Raw genomic sequence first — 22796 nt, 5'->3', positions numbered from 1 at the left:
TTGTGTTCTATTCATGAGCTCTTCCCAATTAGCTTAGATTGTTTTATGTAACTATCTCTGCATTTTGTTCCAATTTTACTTTTCCTTTCAGACTTTCAGAGAGATTTATATTATTGTAGACTCTTTCAATTGTCTCCCCTCCTCTCTGGGATTATGAAAGATATACAGGTTATATGACCAGTAAACTAAACCTTTGATTAATCTCCATTTGTTTTGTGAATATCTTTACACACAACATTGCTTGCTCTCTTTCTCTATATCAAAAATCATACTATGATGACATTGGAGGTTGATCCAGGAGGATCGCAAGTTCAAAGTCAGTCTCAGGAACTTAAGGAGGCACTTAGCAACTCAGCGAGACCCTGTCTCTAAATAAAATATAAAAAAGAGGTTGGGGATGTGACTTGGTGGTTAAGCATCCCTGGGTTCAATCTCCAGTACAAAAAAAAAAAAAAATTAAATAAATAAATAAATAAATAAATAAAATTTTTAAAAAATATATACTATGATTTTTCTAGGAGGCAGTTAGGTTTATTAGTTGTTGTTGATTCTGAGCCCTAATCAGTTTGGGCTTGAGCCAGGTGGGCTAGTAAAAGTAAACCATTAACTTCAATCCAATCTCTATTAAGTCAACTTGATTTTTAAATATATTTTTTAAAAAAACTTTTAATAAGCAGGTAAAACCTTTCAGTGTATGTTAACAAAGAAGAGACATTTTTCAAGCCAATGTTAATGTTTTTATCTCTTTGTGTTGCAGTCTAATTCCAATGACTACCTGACCTTTAATCGTGGGAGCCAAGAAGACAGAAACCAAGGGACACTGACTTATCCATCAGAGACCAGTGGAAAGAGTATACAAGGAAGGGTACTTGAAACAAACCAACCTCAAGGCATGCAGCAAAGTGACCTCTTCAAAGCAGAATATGTTTTTATTGTGGACTCTGAAGGGGAAGATGAAGTTACAAGCAGAAAAGGCGAGCAAGGTCCCCCAGGGGAGACGGGCAACATGGCTGCCCGGCCCAAGTCTCTGGCAATCTCCTCCAGTCTGGTCTCTGACGTGGTGCGTCCCAAAATAAGGGGCGCAGATCTCAAGTCCTCATCATATTCTGAAATTTCTCATGGGATGGCTTCTCAGCAAAAGCATGGACAGGTAGGTTTTGTCTTCTTGCCCTAAGGAAAAGAAATTGTTTATATGCCTTTTGTCCTGAGCTGTCTGCAAAGGTCTTCCAGTTTAAGGTATATAAAACTTTTAAAGAGGTATATATTAAAACCCCCAAATCTCAAAATCATAAATCATCACAGTATAAACATTGATAAAATGATGAGATAAAAATGGCATACAAATTATACCATGAATTGGCTGAAAGAATTTGTAACACAAGGCAGATTTGGGAGAATGTTACCTCTTTGAACAATTCCTGGCATAGGTTGTATTGGGGGGTGTCAGGAGAGAACACTTGGTGAGTTGGTTGCTTTAAGAAGCACATTTTGGACATTAGAAAGATCTAGTGAGGCAGCATTCAGTGACTATTAGAGGTGGACATTGCTTTTAAACTAATAAAAGAATAGTGAAAGCCTAATCTAGGAAATAGGTGTACCTGAGGACAATAGTTTCCCCCAGGTGTCTTAAAGAAAATGTCTTTTGTGGTCCTGGAAGCCTCCAGGATAGCACTGTGCTCACTGGAGTGTGTGTGTGTGTGTGGGGGGGGGGTGTGGTAGTGGTGGTGGTGGTAGTCGTATTCCACTCCAAAACTTACAGCAAGATTGGAAACTTCTTTCAGGTAGACAGCCTCTTCTGAAGTAGGACACCCACGTCTGTGACAGTAATAGAGAATTTTAAAGGAAAAAAAAAAGGGAGATTCTACCATCCACAAGTGATTTGGTATAATAAAAACTGAAGGTGACTTTTGGCAAGGTTTGGTTAGAATGTAGGATTGCAGAGGCTGACTTTGGAGAGTAGGTAGTGGAAGCAGAGCTCTGACTCCTTGACAAGGGAGCATGAGCTGGTACTGATATGCCCTCTTGAGGAGCTACTAGACAAGCACTTTGAAAGCCTCTCAAAGTAGTTTGAACAATTTTTTCCCCCCTTATTGATGAATCCGTCTTTTTGTGCTACATTGTGGAATGTTGTTTCCTCCTGGGATCACCACCATTTCGTCCTTGGTTGCTTGAGCCTGTGCTCAGCTCAAGTTGGACCTTCTCTTAGACACAGTCCCTGTGGGGTGCTGTTGCTATTTCTCCTCCATCTTTGTGATTCTCTTTATTATTTTGTAGCTTTTTCTAAAAAAATCTCCATCATAATTCCTTTTCATTTCGCTGTAAGAATTGATTTTATTTTTATTCCTTACTAAACTGGAAACAACTGGATGTCAAGGAATGTCTCTTACTCATTTCTGTATCCATAGTACTTAGTGTAGTGCTTTGCACGTAAATGGGCTTCAATAATGTGTGTGAAGAATATTTAGCCATTCACATTCTGCTCATTTTCTGATGTCCTTGCTCAGATACAAAGCTGCTTGGGTTCTTTCAGTTGAAGAAACCACTCCCTCAATGTAATTTTGATGGATTTTTTTTTATGTACCAGTTTTATATTCATCATATTCCAGCATGTATTATAACTGTTTCAGTACATATGTTATTTCTCCTATTCCATGTTAAATTCATTTTTACTAAGCATTTTCTTCCCTATAATGCATAATATGTCTTGAACATTGTAATACAAATGTGGATTTATGCATCACAAATACATGCTCTGATGTGGCATATTTAAGCAAAAGTACCTTATGTTTAAAAAAAACACTAAATAATTTGAAAGTGTTAGTCAAACGTGAAAATGCTATACACAATAAGCAGTTCAATCGAAATCCTCTTAAATTCAGAAATAAGAGACTTAAATGTTCATAGAAAAGCCTAAGGATTGTCTTATCTGCAGATAGTATTAGAGTTAAAAGAGAAATGACAACAGAGTGATTTGTCTGAAAGAACTTTGATAAAGTTTAACATTAAAACGGTGACAGTAGGTACAAGAGGAAAACCATATGAGGGTTGAAATAGTTGGACTTGTTCGCTGACAGTAAATGGGAAAAAAAAATCAATCATGAATGAAGCTTATAATCCCGGACTTTGAATGAATGATGGCATTATTCATAGAGGAAAGAGTAAAGAATCTTGAAAAGGGGTAGGAGGAGATCAGACGTCTGATGCTGAACTTGAGCAGCTTTGGTGGCATTGCAGGATGATATATAGAAAATAGTTGAAAGTATGAATCTGGAGCACAGGGGAGAGATTGGCAATGGAGACATTAGGCATTGAAGTAAAAGTGATAGGAATGGAGATAGCGACCTCAGGAAAAGAATGTAGAAAAGATGATGGCAGATGCAAGCCAGGAAGTTAAAAGGACTTGTGTAATATATGAAAATAAAAGATACAGGAATCTGTTGTGGTGGTGTGTGCCTCTAGTCTCAGCTACTCAGAATGCTCACTTGAGCTAAGGACTTCTAAGACAGCCTGGGCAATACAGTGAGACTGTGTAGAAAAAAAAAATTTAAAGGGTTTTTCAACAAAGAGTTGAGTCTATAGTAAAAATAATAATAATAAAAACCTCAAATAGTCCCCTCAAGCACATTAAATCTGGAAATTAGAATGTCATTTGACAGTATGATTGGGATGATAAGGATAGAAAAAATGTTGAGACATGAATGGAAGGTGAGGACAAGGAGGTTCATGGTAGAAGAGGTTGTGATACAGGAAAAACAAAAGTGATTCAGGACACTTACTGGCTATGCTGTTTTGAGCAAGTTACTTGAAATTGTGGGCCTTAGATCCCCCTTTTGTGAAATGAAGTATTGATATCAATCTCCTTTGAGATTGAAATAATATATGCAAAGAGCCTAGAATAGTGCCTGACTCCTGGTACAATCTCAATCAAAGATACTCTGATTTAAGAAGTTTGAAATGGCAGCATTTGGGGGCACATAGTAAGAAACAGGTAGAGAGGGGAGGGTAGTCTCCATTTGTTAGCTATAGCTTGGATATTAGAACTGGGGAGAGGATATGGAAAATAAGATCAGAAGAACTGGCTGGGGTTCAATAAAGAGATTTTTTAATATAAAATTCTGGGAAATTTGGATATCAGCATATATATTTATTAAATACAGTTTCATGTTACATAACTGTGATAGATGGCATATATGATGGTGGTTCCATTAAGATTAGCTTATTGTGGTTGTAGCTGTCTTAGTTTGTGTAAGTACTCTCCATAATCTTTGTACAATGACTAAATCATCCAATGATTCACTTCTTAGAATGAATCCCTGTCATTAAGTGACATGTGATTATACTTTGACTTCATAGATCTACAGAAAAGGAATTACAACAAAAGTATTTGCGTAAGGCATTATACATAGAAACGTTCCTTGTATTCCCCAGGCCTTGATTTATAATAAAATACCAGATTCCTATCAGCACATTATATTACAGTATCCTTTATGTATCTCTCTCTCACCTAGATTTGTAAACCCCTCAAGAACAAAAAGTCCTTTTCTCATTTCTGGTCCCTGTCATTTAACATAATGCCTGAAACACTGTAGATGCTTAGAAAATATCTCATGAATGTTTGAATAAGTGATCCTTCTTTTCACATGATCCTGTGATATAAGACACAGACATTAAGATATGAACTTTCTTAGTGGCATTACAGCTGAGAAAAAACTATAACAGGGCAGGGAAGGGAGCCTAGGACTCTTCTCTCATAGTTAGTGATGTTGCTTATTTTGTTCACTAAAACAAATCATCCACAGCTTTTAGCCTCAGGAATTCAGAGGTTGAAGACCTTGAAAGGAGTTGTGGTATTCAGCCTCCCTGTGGTATTCTGCTAACTGCAGAAACAAGTGGCTTGGAATGCCATAAGTGCTTCTTGAAACATGGTATGTTTATACTAAAATGCCAGGAAGTGATGTGCACATGGTCATCAGCTGGAAGATTCTGACGGCATGCCAACCAGAGCCACCAGAGCCTGACAGCAAAACAAACAATAACAACAAAAGAAGTTTGACCTTACACAAATAGATAAGAGTAGTAAACAGATTCTAGTTAGACCCTCCTGATCATATAATTGCTCTGAGCAGTTGGAGGGCATAAAAATTTGGAGAACTCATTTTTTTAATTGAGAGAAAAATGTATGATCAAGGGATTCTATTCATTCCAAGAACCTTTCTGTAGTGATCTTCTCTCTGCCACCTCTCCACTTCCCTTCTTGCTTAGGATAAGTATATGATACCTTCCTTTTGTCGTTTTTTGTCTCCTTCCATGTGAATGAGACTGGACACACTTAGGAGAATTTTTCTAACTTGGTGGGAGGCCCCAGGCTCTGCTCTGATGCTGACAGAGCAGACTTGTGAATATGAATAATGTCTTGTTGTTCCCTCTGGGTGGTCTAATTCTTACCATTAGCCAAGTGCAAAGGAAATACTTATGAAAAAATCAAGTTGCTTTGAGAATTCCAGCAGAAAGGTGGTGCAGGTTTTAAGAAGAGCTCTCCTGACTTGCTGATATCAGAACTTGAATTTTTCTCTGGTTGGAGAAAGAAAGAATCAGATGTCAGAGGCAGTGTTCTCACTAATTGTCCAGCTTCACTCACAAGAGTCCAGAGCAAAGTAAGAGGGTCAATTTCAGTGTTGTATGAGCTGAGACTTGATGCATGAATACAAGATTTCTTGGCATTCCAGACATGGGAATTTGCAAGGAAGTACCAACACATCCAAAGAGGGTGGAATAAGGAAAGAAGAGGAAAAGCAGTCACCAAAAGATAGCCAATAAACCAGGAGAGAGTGATGCAACAGAGGCCCTGGATAAGACAGTTTTGAAAAGGAGAGAAAAATGGAAAGAATCAGAATCCATAGAGAGAAATCAGAAAAGATAAGGAATCCAAGTGCCTGTTGATTGTTTTAAAAAAAAGTTATTATAGACCTTGGTGATAATGGTTTCTTTGGTAGAGGATGTGAGGGGATTAAGAAGTCAGTGGGAAGTTCATTTGCTTTCTAATACATAACAGATTACCCATAAATTTAGTGCCTTGAAAAAATATTAAAAATATTATCTATTTCCTCTAGTTTCTATAGATCAGGAAGTGAGCTAGGTTCTTTGCTCAGGTGAAATCAAGGTGTCAGGTTGCATTTGCTCTGGAGTCTCAATCGAGGAAGGACCCACTTCTAAGCTCTTTTATGGGGTGTGCAGAATTTATTTCCATGAGGTTGTAGAATTCAGGCAGCTTGCTTTCTAAATTGAGCAACAGAGGAAAGGAATCTGTTGTATTGTCTTTACTCTTTAATCTTCTTTTGAAGAGCTCACTTGATTAGAGCATACCCACACAGGATAATCTCCCTTTTAATTAACTTAGAGTCATCTGTTTAGGGTCCTTAATTACCTCTGAAAAATCTTGCCACCAGTGTCAGATTCTATTAGTTAAGAATCAAGCCACAGTTTCCTCTCAAGCTCAAATTACACAAGGCTGAAACTCTTAGAGGGGTCATTTTAGGGTATGTTGGTCACAAGAATTAAAGAAATCAATACAGTGATTATATTGTATAGATATGACCAAGAAGAGCCTGTAACTATGGGAACACAAATTTTGGTGTATGTGTGTGCACTCATTTCGATCAGCTTAACTTTTGCTGCTTAAGAAACCAGGTGAAAATTTAACATTTTTAAAACAAGACCATTTATTTAGCTCAGAAATCTGCAGGTCAAAAATTTTGGCTGTGTTCTATTAGGTGATTTCACAGGTGTGCTCAGGCTCAACTGATCTTTGCTATGGGTTCACCAATGTGTCTGCAATAGGCTTCTGGGTTGGTTGATGGCTGGTGAGCTGTTTGGTGATTGTTTATTTGTCTGCTGAGTGGTCTTACATTGCCTAGTAGAGTAGCCAAGGCTTTTATATCATTTTGACATTCTGTACCAGCATGTCAGTTAACCCAATGTACAAGTACTTTTCAAGGTACTGTTTCTTGTATTGCATTTGTTAGTCTTCCCCTGGGCCCAGATTAAGGGGTGAGAAAAGAACTTTGCTTTTATTACATAAAAATAGAATATTGCAGGCATTTTTACTGTCTACCACAATGATATTTATTATATTTTCAAAGAGAGAATATTTCTTCTTTAGATGTATGTCAGGATGAGTGAGCTAGTGGATATATACAAAGATGAGTGCATAGGACATGGGGAATAACTGAAGAAATGAAATCCCTAAGAAGGCCAGAGCTGCCATGTTTCAGAGTACCCAGGAAGAATACACCTTTTAAAAAGTGAAAGGCCACTACTTCTCCTTAGAATAAAGAAAGGAGAATGAAAGTGAATCTAGAAAAGTTTGGTTTCTTGTTAATCTCAATTTTCCTAGGAGAGAAGAAATCTGTCTGTTGAGTTAAAGGGGGAGTAGGCGGATTAAAGGTTGGTGGAGAATATTAACACTTTGGAAGAGACAGATAGGAGGGGAAGCCAAGTTCCAAACAGGAGAAATGGCAAAAAATCCAACAAAAAAGATGAGAGACAAGGGACACAGATGAAACTATAGACTTCAAATTGGTGAGGAAACCTCTCAGAGGTGCCTCACCACGTGTGAGTGGAGAAAGGTGTCCCTCTGTACAGGAGCAGGAAAGCCCCACCCATTTTGAGCTCTGTCCTTCTATAGAACAATATTTGTAAGTCAAATGCAGTGATCCAGTCAGTTAACAGAGTGCTACCAATTTTTTTTTTTCACATAGCAGCTTTAAGTAGATCATGTCCAGGAACTAATGACAGTTAGTGGGATGATTTAAGAGTGAGGATTTGCCAAGTGGATGAGCAAGAGGTCCAGATGGCTAGAAGGGTGGCAATGTTGGCCAAAAGGTTGAGTCTGAACAAAGTATTGCTGAAACCTAAAATGAAAAACAGTAGGAAGTTAGGGAGATGGGATTGAATAGCAAAAAAACAACTCTGTTATAAAGGAAAACTATTTAGTTCCTGGTGTAAAATCATCAACAAAGTCTTGAGCATAGGTGAACATTGATTAGATATCAAAAGCTCAGTCTGGTACTGAGTTTAATGGGAAACAGCTACAGGTAGGAATGACAGAAAAGGTTATTTAATTTGCTTAGTTAAGAAAAGCTGAAAAACACCCTGTAGAGTTTTGTGTATTTCAGAGAGTAGAGGACAGATCAATAGGTAAGGAGGCCAAACTACTTTAACATAGTGGTTACGAAAAATGGGGAATCTAGGATTTCTTTGTACAGATGCAGAAGGAAGAGTACAACTATACAGGCAAACATTAAGAGCTATCAAAACACTGGGACCCTATTCACAGCATCAGCTAGCAGATCACTCATCTCAGCTTGTATTCAGGTATTTTGGAATCTCAGAGGTACATTAAAAAAAGAATATATACAGAAGCAGCTAATTTTGGATTTAGTCAAATTACAAGGCAGCTTCGCAATTAATTGGTTACTCAAATAACTAAGGGTTTCTATGATACAGGATGCAAGGGTTAAATTATGATTGAGTTCATCTACCCAATGAGAGTAGCACATTGCAGGCATCTTGTCACTGAGATTATAGTGATTGTACAGAGTTCAAGACAGTCTTTCTAGAAGAGAGTCTTGAGAATGACTTTGGGGTACATGTGAGGTGAATGGGCTCAGGAACTAGAAGAATGCTGTAGACAGTCACAGGTAGCTCTATAGAGGTGTTTAAGCAAAGAACTCAACATTAAGTTGGGGTAAGAAGCAAATGGTAAAGAAGACAGAGAATAGTCTTGAGTAAGGAAATAAAGCATCATTAACAAACCTGGAGAATAAAAGAAAGGGATGGAAATAATTTTTGGATGTAAATTAAGAAGTTTATCATCACTGGTAGGGGATATCGGGGAAGAAGTAAAGTGAAGGATGATTCTGAATCACTGACTGAGAATTTGACATATGCCCTTTCCTTCCTTCTATATGATATTATTCACTCATGTGTGGACACTTTCTTTAAAAAGAAAAACTTATTTGTGAGAGGAACTCAGGGAAATGAGTCTTTTCCATTACAAAATGAAACTTCACCCCTAGAAATTTTATAAAACAATGGTGTCACTCTTTTTTATCTGTATAAATTAGAATAACATCATGGTGTATTTGTAGGTTGAAATGAATATATTATAACTAATTAAGAATATATGGAATAAAATATAATGAAATTACATATAGATTAACATAAGCATAATAAATATTCTTAGTCGTTTTAGAGTCTTTCAGAAGTTATTCGTCAATTAATTATCTAAAAGTATGGTAACATTATGAGTAACTTATGTTAAGTGTAATATCATTTAATATAGTGGAATGATTGGTAATTAAAATTTGTAATCTTAGGAAGTTGGAGGTAACAGCTTTTTTCTCTGAATGAGCCCCTCAAAATTATGAACCTATGATCCTACACAGTGACATTCTGGCAAATAATCAGGATGAATTAATGAGTTTTTCCATAAACATTGAAGTTCTTAGGAAACAACAGACTGAAAGGTGATAGGATTTTTGTGGTTGTCGATATTAATTTACAAAATTTGTTACCAAACTGTGTTATTCTAGGCATGTCTCAATGTGTAAACACCTTCAGAGCCTGGGAATGGCTCCATTCCTTCTGTGAGGAGAGATCAATCATGGAAACAATTGAAGAAAACCTCTCATTCACCATTAAAACAGACAAACAAACAAACAAACAGGCCCTGGATATACTGTTAATTCCAAGAAGATAACTTCTTAAACATTAAATATGAATTCAAATACAAGTAATTATGTAACTTCTTGTGGTGACACAAGAATTATGCTGACATTTGGATATAAATATATTCCCTAATCATGTGAATCAATCACATAAACACTGGCTAAACAGAGTTGTTTCTAAGTAAAACTTATGCATATTAATTGTTCAGCTTTCTTTCTCAATTTGATGGAATTCTGCTTGATTATTAATTACACTGATTTTCTGATATTCTGGATTATGTCAATTTAATAAAATATTATTTATTTGTAAAACTGCTGTGTTGCAAATATGCATATTGATTCACACACAAAAGAAAGAAATATTTTTAGTATATTTCTTCAGAAAATAAAAAGTCTGTGATGAATTTATTTGAATTTGTCAGTTTTCAGTAGTTTTAGAGTTCAAAACTATATGTCATAAATATCTTTGCCTGAATGCTGATGGACGCTTTCTTAAAATGTTCTAAAGCAAAATCAAGAAATATCTTTTACTCTATTTATAAACCAAAATTTTGTTGTTTAATTGATATATTCATATACATTTTCTTCCTATGTGCTTAATGCAATACGTCTATCTTAATATTTGAATAGCTGATATTCTCCAAATTCTTTATTAGACATGTATATTTATTTTTTTATCTTATAGGCTGACAGAATTAAATTTATTTTGAAGAGAAGTCTCGGTTTACAAGATTTTGGAGTCATTTATGATTCCAGTACTTGTCTTCAAGTACTGGATGACTTTTAAAATAGCACAACAATACATACAACTGGTTATTTCACAAGCTTTCTCTAGCTTCTGTTAGAAAAGCATGAATTGTTTTTTATTGCATCTTTATTTGGTATGGAATTGGTTGCTTGCTTGTTTCAGTTGAATTATATTTATAAGTACTCTGGCTTCTTTTGATATCAAAGAGAGACTATTCCTTCCAGCATAGTCCAAATCATTTGTTAAATGTTCATTAAATGTTCCTCTTAAGTGTTCATTCTGGCAAGTAATTAGGGAGAATCATCTAGAGCTCTCTTTCTATTCTGGACATTGCATTGACTCTTTTAATTTATTGCTCTGGGTGCTTTGTCATTTGAATTCTGGGCACGTATTCAAGTTCATGACATGTAGGAGTAAGTAGTCCAAATGTCTAGAATTTTAAACACTTGAAGTGTGATGATGATGATGATGATGATGATGATGATGATGATGATGATTAGGATTGTAGTCATTATCCTCACATTACGGTTTATATACTTCCAATGGAAAAAAATTTATTTCATTTTCCAAAGTGAAGTTTCAAATTCATATGGATGGTGACTTATTTATTTCCAAATCACACAATTCCAGATTAAGACAAATATTTTAGATATGGTCAATGAATTATTTTCCAAATGGAAACACAGAAAATTTTACACTGGTTTTCAAACCGGGGAATCAATCATGTATTGAATACAAATCTTCAAAGTTTATTATATCTTATTTTGTAGCAGGAACTCATTAGCAAAACAGAAATTCCTTCATTTTCATGGAGGCTTAAGGCACCCCCTTTTGTGTAAACTAGTGGAAGGACTGTTTGCTTAGTGACACAGTAACAAGAATATTTTGATAGTTTCACAAATAATGTCCTATTTCAATCTGTCTGTTTCTCTCCTCTAGTTAACTTCTTCTCCCACTACCTCTGAGCAGCTTGCCTGTAAACCACCTGCTTTCTCCTTTGTTTCTCCAACTAATCAGAAAACACCACCTGTCCCAGCTAACCTCGATGGAGCCTCTGTCCTAGAGGAGTTCCACACTAGGAGGCTGGATGTCAGTGGGGCCCTGGTAGAAGAAACAGCTGCGTATTTTCAAACGACTGCTCACTCTTCACCCTTTTCTGCATCGAAGGGCGCCTCGTGGACATTACCGTTTCCCCATTCCACTCAACTGCCAGGTTCTAATCTATCCAGTCCAAGTGCAGCAGATCAAAACCCTGGACTGGCACCTGAAGTTCTGAAGAAGACGACGCCTTTAACCTCGAATGTCCTTAGTCCCAGAGAAAGCCTGAAAACCACTTCTCCTTCACCTTCCTCCAGTGCTTCTCTGAAGTCGAATTCAGCCTCCTACATACCAGTCCGCATTGTCATGCATTCACTCTCTCCAAGTCCGAAACCACTTACCTCCTCTTTCCATGGCTCCTCTTCTACTGTTTGTAGCCAAATGTCATCTAGTGGAAATCTTTCAAAGTCAGGGGTGAAATCCCAGGTGCCCTCCCGGCTTTCCCTTCTCACTGCTATCCTCAAGTCAAACCCTTCTCACCAAAGACCTGTGTCCCCTGCATCCTGCCCCACCTTCTCCCTCAACTCCCTGGCCTCCTCCACTCTCGCCCTTGACCAAAAAGTAAAGCAAACCACACTCACACCTAAAAAATCTCTCTCAAGTTGCTCCCTGAGAGCCCAGTCTCCAGCGCAAGCAGAACACCAGGTTTCTGAGCTGGCCCAGCAATCCTTCCACCTCCCTTTCTTCACCAAGTCTACTCCCACCTCTCAGGTGTCCTCCCTCTCTCCTACTACACCTGTCAAGTGCAGCCTTGTTTCTATGAATGTAGACAAAACACCGTCTCCTACTTCTTTGAAGAGTGGTACAATGCTCTCCCCGATACAAACCAATGCCTCTAGTTTTGCAGATCTTCCTCCTGTCCCACCAAGCTCTTCACTTTCTTCTTCAAAGAACAAACAGGATGGGGATCTCAGAGGTTCAGAGAATCCCAGGAATACATACACACACCCTTCTACATTAGCCTCATCTGCATTATCTTCTGTATCTCCTCCTATTAATCACAGCACCATGCCCTCCTCTCCAGAGAAATGTTTCCATCTATCCCCAGCCCTTTCAAACCTGATAGACAGATCCCAAAGATCATCATATAAACCATCAGGCCAGGGGCTGAATCCTTCAGCTCTTTCTTCACCTGCTCTCTGCAGTGCTGGCTGTGCCTCTCTTCCCAGCTTGGGGTCCTCCTCAGTCCCACCTGCTGCTCTGCCCACCCCTGCACTACAGCTCAGTCCCTCAACACTGCACCCAAATTGTGGCAGTGGTTCATTGCCTTCAAGAATGATGAAATCTGAAAGCACAAAATCCAACCACACGGCCCCCGTTTCAACACCATCAATACCCATCTCTCTAACAAGAACCAAGGAGCTGATTTCACCTTGTGCATTGTCCCTGTCAACAGGCCCCGAAAACAAGAAACCCAAGGTATTTTTTTTTGCATGGTGCATGCTAATTTCAAAATATGGATTCTCAGGGGGAAGATCAATAGTTATGACATTGATATTCTGCTCCTATGAGAAAGTGGAGAAAGTATGGGGGGAGATCCTAGAATTTGGTAAATTTGAATGTAGAGATGAATTATGGTCTGTCTAAAATTACTTACGTCTGCAAATGCCTTTGATTTGACCTCCTCTTAAGGTAACATTTTATGTATGACTCCAAGGGCATTTTTTATTTAGGTATAATGTGAATTATGCATTAAACACCTACTATATGTCTACCATTGGACTAGCTTTCTTTGGAACACATGATTTTTAAAGGGGAAAAAGATAATACTTTAATTTGAAAAATAAAATTTCATTCAGCAGAAAAATACACAAGTACAATGTAGAGTTACTAATTCTACAATAAAACTAGAAAGCAAGTACAGTTATTCCTGCTTGATTTGGTTCCAGGACCAACTAGAGATAACCCAAATCTGCAGATGCTCAAGTCTCAAATTAAATGACATAGCTGGGTGTGGTGGTGCATACCTGTAATTCTAGAGGCTTGGGAGGCTGAGATAGGAGCATCGCTAGTTCAAGCCATCCTCATCAAGTTAGTGTGGCCCTAAGCAACTCAGTGAGATGCTGTCTCTAAATAAAATACAAAAAATAGTGCTGGAGATGTGACTCAGTGGTCTAGTCCCTGAGTTCAATCCCCAGTACCAATAAATAAATAAACAAAAAATAAATGACATGGGATTTGCCTATAACTTAAGACATTTTCCTATAAACTTTAAATCATCACTAGATTACTTATAATACCTAGTAAAAGGTAAAGACTATGTAAATGACAATCACACTGTATTTTAAATGGAATTAAAAAGTCTGTACATGTTCAGTACAGACACAATTTTTTCCAAATGTATTTAATCTGTTGCAAAACCATGGATACAGACAGCAAGTTGTATGCAATCAAATTAACATTTTGTAATTTAAATTATAAATAAAGTAATTGTTGACTGAGTTCAATAAAACAGGAATATTATTACAGGATATAGCTAGTGAGGGAAGTTATTATAGATGTCAGTCTTGTTGGAAATGTTTAGGATTTAGCTTAATGAAGAGAAAAGGAGTTGGCATTTTAGAAATGGAAAACAACCTGACCAAATATACAGAAGATAATCCCAGAAGACTATATGTGGAGATACAAGATTTGAATTGTAATAGATTTGAATAATGGTAATAATAATTACAGCTACAATTATTAAATGCTTTCTGTGAGTCTAGAACTATCTAATAGCTACATAAAATAATTATAATTGATTAAAATGCATAGCTTTTTGCTTATTTTTATAACCACAGGAAATTGGTAATATTTTTATCCTTATTTGTATACACCAAGAAATGAAATTCAGTGAATAACTTGTCTATGTCAAATATCTGGTACAGAGCTAACATTTATATTAATTAAAGCCTGCTAATTCTTGAAGCCTTGTTCTTTTTCTACTATGATTTATTGCTACAAAAAGTAACTCATATTAATTACCAAGTTATCCCACTTTATAATTCTCATGAAGAAAAAAATCATTCTTATGGAATAATGACGAGAACTCACAATTTGTATCATATTAAAATGTATTTTAATGACTAAGTCCTTATATTTTAAAGTTTCACAGCAAATGAATTGGATAAAGTTAACTTTTTCTATGATTCTAAATTTAAAATTCCTATTTATTTGAGGTGAAATGAACTTTCTTAATGACTTTTCAATACCTATGTGTGATTATGAAATTCATTGCAGTATATTAAAAATCCTGACCATCTATTCATTATTTCCTGAATTTATTGAAAATCATTTTTTAAGACTTGCTGCCATATAAATTATTCATTACCTTTGTGAAAAGTGATTTTTACTCCATAAGCCTCTTCAAAGTGTTCCTATTTGTGGTTCACTGTGCTTTGTTCCTGTTTTGCCCTGTTTTGGACACAGAAGAGGGAGTCCATAAAGGCTTTTGATAAATTAAAGGCTGGTGAAGACCTATTCCCCCCCCCGCCCCCCGACTCCCTTCCTGCTCCCACCATGGAAGAATTTCAATCACTAGGTTTTTCTTTCTGTTTTATTTTCTTTATTTCCAAGTTAAGAAAATTTAAGGTTATAAAAATACACACTTAAGTTGATGAACATGAAAATTAGAATGAGTACTATAACTACCACCAGTAAAAACATTAATCTATTTTTTTGAATAGAAAAAAGTTTCTTATCATGGGTTAAATTTATAATTGCAAAAATAGTTGCTCTCTGAGGCAGACTGTTCCCTTTCATCTTTTTATTTCCCACTTGCTTCTTGCTATTATTATCTTTCTAGATTAAAAATCAGTCAACATTTTTTTTTTGTTACAAACCATTATTTTCAAGAATTATACCTTAAGTATAAAAATCATTAAAATTGATGCCGGTAGAGATAAATCCTATCCTAGTTTCTTTTGACATTTGACTTTTGTTTAAATTGGCATGATTATTTTATAGAATGATAGGAAGAAAGAGACAAAAGCTTTGTGAAATCAAAGAATTTCTATGGTTTCCTTAGTTGTTTCTTGACTTGCTCCTTCCAGGGTGGTGCTAATCCAAGCCGAGGGCTCTTTTTGAAGTCAAAGAACTTCAGATTTAGATCAGCTTCACTTGTGCCCAGATTCCTAAAGGATATGGGTGCTAGAACACAAATGGCCGTCAAATTGAAACAGAAATGCTTGAAGGATATTAGTTCAAAGTCTGGGCCCTACTGTCCTTTGATATTAAAATAAAATGGAACAGCCAGAGTATGCTGAGCTAAATTCAGAAAAAGAGCATGTTTGATGTTTCTTTTTCATTGATAGGTCTTATAGTTTGAATCTGTTCGCATTAGTATGATATAATTGTTATGTTAATTTCAGATGCAGTTTTTTTTTTTGTTGCTATTTTTTTTGTACTGCAGCTTGAACCCAGGGTTGTTTTACCACTGAGTTACATTCCAAGTCCTTTTAGTTTTTATTTTTTATTCTGAGATAGGGTCTTCCTAAGTTGCTGAAGCTGTCCTGGAACTTGTGGTTCTCATTGGTCTCCTGAGTTGCTTGGATTACTGGATTACTTGGATTACATCAGACATGATTTTAAAATATTATTTTGTTTTGAGTCTGGCCCTAGGCAGGATAGACTTTTATCTGAATGTTGCTCAGGCTACTATTTGATCAATATTTATATTGTCTAAGACATATTTTTTCCTCTTGACAAAGACTGGATATCATAAAATTCACCCATAGGGGTTGTGTTTGGGTTCCAAATATATTTTGCCTTCATTTACATATACAATAATTTAAACTTTTCTTGTAGTAAGTCATCATGGTATTTAATATAAATTGGAGTGACCATTACATCAGAATCGCACTAAAAGGGGTTTGTAAAAGGTCTGAATATCTCTTCCAGTTATGAGGTCCTCCAGTAATGGGACTGGCCTCAAAATTATTTGGACATATAACTTGTATAGGGAAACTGCTGGGAGCTTTGGATATTTCAATAGTCTTCATAGCTGGTATTCTGTTTATTAAACATTCATTTATCAAACAATTTTCAATTATATTACACTGATGAATTAGTGGCAGCAGTCAGTATGTGGCTGTCTCCATTTCTTCAGAACTGCATAGCATTTGGGAAATGAGCAATATGAGATGTGTCTTCATGACCTAAAATAATTAGTCTGGGTTCAAACAAATCATTTATTCAATAAATATGTAATGAGTAGCTAATATATATCTTTCCAAGTTACAACAAACAAAACATGCAACAATGCCTGCTTATTATATTCCATGGTGGAAGAGAAACAATCAATAATTACTCTCCAAATAATAAGTCAATCATCTTTGAGAAAGCAACATCCAAAGAAGTGATGTTCCTTAAGAGAGCAGAATGAGGAAAATGTTCTGAGGGCAGAGGCTGGGGCCAATATGGAGTTGAGGAGTGAGTGACAATACTTGGAGATTGTCAGAAGGAGACCTAAGTGTAGGCCACTCTTCAGTCTTTGATTTTTACTTTGAGGAAGACAAAAAGCCATTGGAGAGTTTTGAATGGACAAGTGACACAATCCTCGTTGTTGTGTTAAGAGTAGACTGTAAGAGGATGAGAGGGGAAGTAGAGAGACTTTGGTTATTATAATCAATCAGCTAGGATAGTGATGATGGTAGCTTGGGAGGTGATAGCTATGAAAGTGAAGATAATATTTCTGTGTTATTTTGTAGGTTGAATAACAAATAGTTAGCAATCATCTGAGAGACTGTATGAAATGATAAAACAGCAGCTAGACATATACTTTCTCAATTCTTTTTTATCTCACTGTCTTTTATTCCACCCCCTTCCAAAGATCTTGGTGCTTTTCTGAGGACTCCTGATATTCCACAATTCTTCCATGTCTGCTATTTGTGTCACTTGACTTAACACTAACCAGTTCATGTCCCATTCCCTTGGCCTCTCTCCAGCTAAATTGATTTTAGTAATAATTCACACTCAAATGTCAATGATTGTCAAGTTTTCCTTTGACCTGGGATAGGGAATATTTGCATTTTAATTGGGGGACTGTACAATTTAACTTGCAGAAGAGACTTTTCAAAGGAAAAACAAGCGAACCAACACACACATAACAAACCCTAAACAAAACAGGGATCCAAGTTCAAGAATTCAAACATTGTGGATCACAAAGGGGGATGACTTCAAAATCATAACGTGTTGGAAGTGCCCACTGCACATACTTGTAGCAGGGAAGATGGGTGTCAGCCAAGTGGGTCTAGTGTTGGATCAATAGATAAAGAGCTAAAATTTGTGTTTTTTCATATCCTCTGAATCTTGCTATAATCTTCAATTAAATACTTTAATTAAATATTTCAAGTCAATGAATTCTTGCTCAACATTTGTTCTCTGGCAGATTTGTTGAAAATAAAATGAGAAAAAATATAAAATCTCCCTTCTAAAAGACTTCATATTATTTCTTTTATTTTTGAATCAAATAGGGAAACTAATAAAATTGGAAGCTTTGGAATGCTGAAAAAGAAATATATTTCAAATTAGAATAAAGAACTTCATGTTTGGGTTTAACAATATTGTTGAGAGAACTCAAAGGAAAGAGAGTGGATCCAAAAAGTATCCTTTATACCAATAATCAAGATTTTCAGACTGAAAAGGAAAGGATATATGTGTCTTAGAGAACTAGTGCATGTCATAGAGTAGTTACTCAATAAATATTTGTTGAATGAATCCACTGGTTGAACTGTGCATATCCAAACAGATTTTCAGGACAGTTTAACAGCTACCAAATTGGGAGAACCTACTAGTAAGAACTTACTATCATTGGTATGTAACTTGAATGAAGATTAAAAATGACACACCTACTAAAAACATTAAATAATATTAGTACATTAAATAATACAAAAATCATTATCCTCACAGTTTACAATGAGAAGTCAAACCTAATAAGATGGACTTAGATAGAGATCATGCCTCTGCTTTTCCTAATGGATTTTAATTATAGGATTTCTATAAAATTAAATAATAATAAATGTCAGTTCCTATTGCTCCTATATGAAGAGGTGACATTGAATTTTTCAATCCTTATTCAAATACCTTGTTGCTGGTAGACCACAGCATTTTAGGGTCAATGTGAAGTCTTAAGACATGAAGGGACCTGAGATATCCTCCAGCAATTGCCCTTCTTGTAGGAGGAGATGGGAGTACAGGACTTGGAAGAGTGGAGAGCCTGGTAGAAGGTCACAGAACTTCATGAGGGAAATAGTTATATGAAAGAGAAAAATAGAACATTCAGATTTTATTTCATGGGAAAAAAAGGATGCAGATTCTGAGATCTTTGCATGCTTTGCTGAGTGTGTGTTTGCACAGGTGCGAGTGTGTATATATGTATGTTTCTATGTGAGTGCATGTGAATTTAGGAGTCTGTGCACATATAAATATATGCATTTGTTTGTGTGTGTGGAGTGTATGAGGTGAGCATGTGTGTGGATGAACACAATTATCAGGATAAGGTGGTTTTCTATGTCAAACCAGCTGGCACCCAGGTATCAGATGGCTCAATTCTCTTCATTATATCTAACACAGTAGACAGAAAATTTAAAAAAAATGAACAAAGAAAATGTGTTCTGTTTCTAGCTGGATACTGACATCTTCCTCCAGGTTTGGCACTTCTTTCTACTTTAGCTTCTTCCTAGAACAGTGAATGTGTCATCCTCTTAGCTTCATCCCAGCAGTTTAATGAAGGTTACTTTAATTATGTTCATAAACTCAAGGTTTAATTTTGTTGTACTGCCCTGTCTTCTTCATTAGACCCTTTGGTTTCCTTTCCAAGGAACTGAGACACCCTATAGCTCTGTGCCAATTTCTGGTTAGCTCTGAGCCACTGGGGAAGCTGCCTAAAGCAAGGACATTTGAAGAGATAGGAGCCTTGAACTTAATCAGCTTGAGACCCAGAGTAATATCACAATTGAGCTTTTGATTATGCTTTTTTTTATCCTGCTTCCTACAACTTCCTTATACTCACCTCTCTTCTCCAAATAGTCCACAAAGCTAAACTACATCACACTGAATTTTACTTAAAATTTAGGAAGTTTTTAAAATTTACTTTATCAATATCACTATATTAGAAAGTGCGAGAGATGATGATGAGGTAGAAAACATGAACTTAAAAGATCAGGGGCTTTTACTTGTTTCTCCATTATGAAGTTATATTGCTGATATTTTATTAAAATTATTGACTACCCTGTTAAGAACTGTTGTTCAATTTTATGTATTATGATCTCTGTTTTATGAATGATGCAAAAATGTATCAAGAGCTCAATTAAATTTACTGCTATACTATTTGTTAATTATGGTACTATAAAGAAGAAATATTCCTTTGAGGATCAACAGAAAGAACCTTGCTCATTTATAGAATAGTACTCCTATGCAGGCATGCAGCTAATGAGAAATTTATATGTAACTGTGGAAATGAATGTTTTTAAGTTGTGAAACTGTGTTGCATTTAATTGCCTATGATCTCTAGGCTGATATTTTACTGTAGCATTTCTTTGCTTCTCATTCTAATAAAATATTAACATGTGAGCTAATTTTCTTTTTGTCAGAAACAAGTTGTTCAAGTATAATGACTCTTTTCTTCATTTGATAACCTGTCATTTAACTTGGTAGAGCTGTCTAAAATTGTCATATTCTTCCCTTTTTCATCTTCACTCTTGCTTTCTGGTTACCCGTTCTAGCAATACAAGACCAAGTCAAGTTACAAGGCTTTTGCAGCAATTCCTACAAACACATTACTTTTGGAACAGAAGGTCAGTGTTGGCTCAAAAACAGAGTGAATTTTATGTTGCTAATGTCAGTTTTATTATGTTTCTAAAATTTCTGTTGGGAAGATTTATATTTTAAAGTTAAATAAAACTTCTCTTAATTAAGGATGATGTGCATGAAAGCATCTTGGTTAATATAACTGGATACATTATTGATTTATCATTAAGGGGTCAATGAGTTCAGAGATGTCTAGTCCATTGTCAAGCTGACTTGGGGAGCTTGATTCAGATGTGAAAATATACCTATCTTTTGGAACTTAAAATAACTTTTATGTTCAAGAACTTTTATTCTACTTCACATATATTATCAAAAGAATGAAGGTGGAATGGGGTTATGTGCCAACTGGCCACCTTGGTCATTGACTGGTCAAGACTTGATGATTAATATTGGCTTCCACCACTACACAATGTGGAACTACACTACAGTTGAGAATAACATCATATACCTCAGGATGAGCTAACCTTCTTCATTCATTTTTGCTAGAAATGAGGGAGGATTGAGATCACTGTTAATGACCGAGCTGCTTTCACATGATTCTAGGACATTTTTGCTTTGCTATTGAGATTATAAAATTATAAGATGTTACTTCAGCTTGTAAATTAAAGTGTCTTGTTTAGTAAGCCCACCACATTTGTCTAAATGAGAGTCAAATGAAGTGTTCATATCAGAATCAAAGTAAAATCAACTACCATGTCTGTCAAATTATACATTTCATATATTGTTTTTATGTAGTCTATTGATCTCTTAGTGTGTCAAGCCCATTTTTTCCCCTGTGTAATTGTAGTGTTTCAAGTACTGTTACTATCATTTTTCAAAATGTTAGTTTATCAATGAACCAATATTCTTGTTCTATTTGCATAATCTGCAATGAAACCTTTGTATGAGATCTTATCTGACAATAGGAACTGTTAGTGAGAAATGCTAATAGCATATAGGTGAATATCAAGTGGACCGCATTTCTTATATCTCTGGTTATAATTTCATATTATCCACATATGGTCTAGAATCTATGTTCTATATAGTTAAATACTTTGTCCTGAAAGGTCACTAGTCTTCAGAGACATCTGCAGGCTTTTCTCTAGCTTTCCTGAATTTCTACCTTTGATAGCTTGTTAAAAGATGAGATGGCACTAAACTTCAGGGTATGTGTGAAGTTTCACTGCCCCAGTTGCCCCTTGGCTCACTGTTTAGGGCCATCATGGGAGTCGTGGTGACCACAGGCCCTCTGCTGGTTTCAAATAGAGAACTCCTGTCTCTGGTCACCAGTGTCTGCTTTCACAGATGTGGAACAAACTTTCTTATCAGTGAGGCAAAGAGGAGATTAGAAGCCTCCTACATCCTGGTGTCATCTCTACATACTCCATCTAACTGAAGCTCATTCTCCTGGAGTAGTGCTACAAAGTTAATTTTCTATTGAGAAAAGTGGCAGCTAATACTTCAGGAAAGTCTGTGATATAAGGCTGGATGCAGAATCTCTATCTTCCAGCTTTTCCTCTTCCAATTAACTGAATTATAGAGATTACAACCTGTTTGTTCATTATTAATGAAGATTCATTCATTCAATTTTCAGTTTTCTCAAAAACCCATTTCATAAATATGTATGGTGGTTTTGATGTATATTCAACCCATGCAAGTTTATTTGGGAAAGGCATTATGTTTTTAATTTTGAATAAAATATAACATTGTAGAAAAGTAACTTTTTAAAATTTTGGTGCAACTAAATGTAAATATTATGATAATTAATTTAACACAATGCTATTTTAAGGAGGGACAGATTATTGTATGAACACTAGAGTAGATAATTGTCTTTTGGCCAAGGTAAATTATTTGAGGACCATAAATATTTAAATTATTCAAAGGTCACAAGGTATAATATGATGTTTTTCTTCTTTAGATCTTTTGTATAAATTTGCAAATTTTCTATTATTTTTTCCATGTTATGTATTTCTTAATCAGAAATTTTGCTTTGTAAGAATTTTAAAATCATGGACATATAAAGATTTTATGAGTTTATTTTCTTTACAATAATGCTTCTTTAATGGAATTTTGTTGCTCCTTTCAGTGTTGTAATGTTTTAAAAATAAATCTGGCAATTTAGTCTTCTTTACACATCTGTTTACACAATATAATTCATCCTATGTCACTAAAATCAAAGGGATTTATTTTTGAATTGAGTGGAAAATTAGGACTATAATCTTAAGAATTTTTTCTATTTTGAAAAGAATTAACATTTTGGAATATTTTCAATCACAGAAGCTTTTTTGTGGTCCCTTTGATATTGCATAGAACTCAATTAAGGGTCAGGAAGATGCAGTCTCATTATAACATTTGGTCCACTCTGTGGAATGCCTTGAAGATAGAGCTTGCATATATAATTTAAGTCTTAAATATTTCAACAATTAATTCTATCCCCAGCTGGATTATGGCCATAA

The 22796-nt window shown here is 35.7% G+C and overlaps 1 protein-coding gene across 1 annotated transcript in view; it reads left to right on the top strand.

The window, feature by feature from the left end:
- Mlip (muscular LMNA interacting protein) overlaps nucleotides 1-22796 on the top strand; it is a 124100-nt gene that overhangs the window by 9104 nt on the left and 92200 nt on the right. The window contains exons 3-5 of the mRNA XM_071613926.1: nucleotides 758-1150; nucleotides 11494-12993; nucleotides 20277-20348. Coding sequence (XP_071470027.1) covers nucleotides 758-1150; nucleotides 11494-12993; nucleotides 20277-20348 — 1965 coding nt within the window. The remainder of the gene's footprint in view (nucleotides 1-757; nucleotides 1151-11493; nucleotides 12994-20276; nucleotides 20349-22796) is intronic.

This window comes from Marmota flaviventris, chromosome 6, assembly GCF_047511675.1.
Source record: "Marmota flaviventris isolate mMarFla1 chromosome 6, mMarFla1.hap1, whole genome shotgun sequence".
NCBI classification, from domain to species: Eukaryota; Metazoa; Chordata; class Mammalia; order Rodentia; family Sciuridae; genus Marmota; species Marmota flaviventris.
Note: the sequence above shows the minus strand (reverse complement) of the source record. Positions and strands in the feature narration are given on the sequence as shown.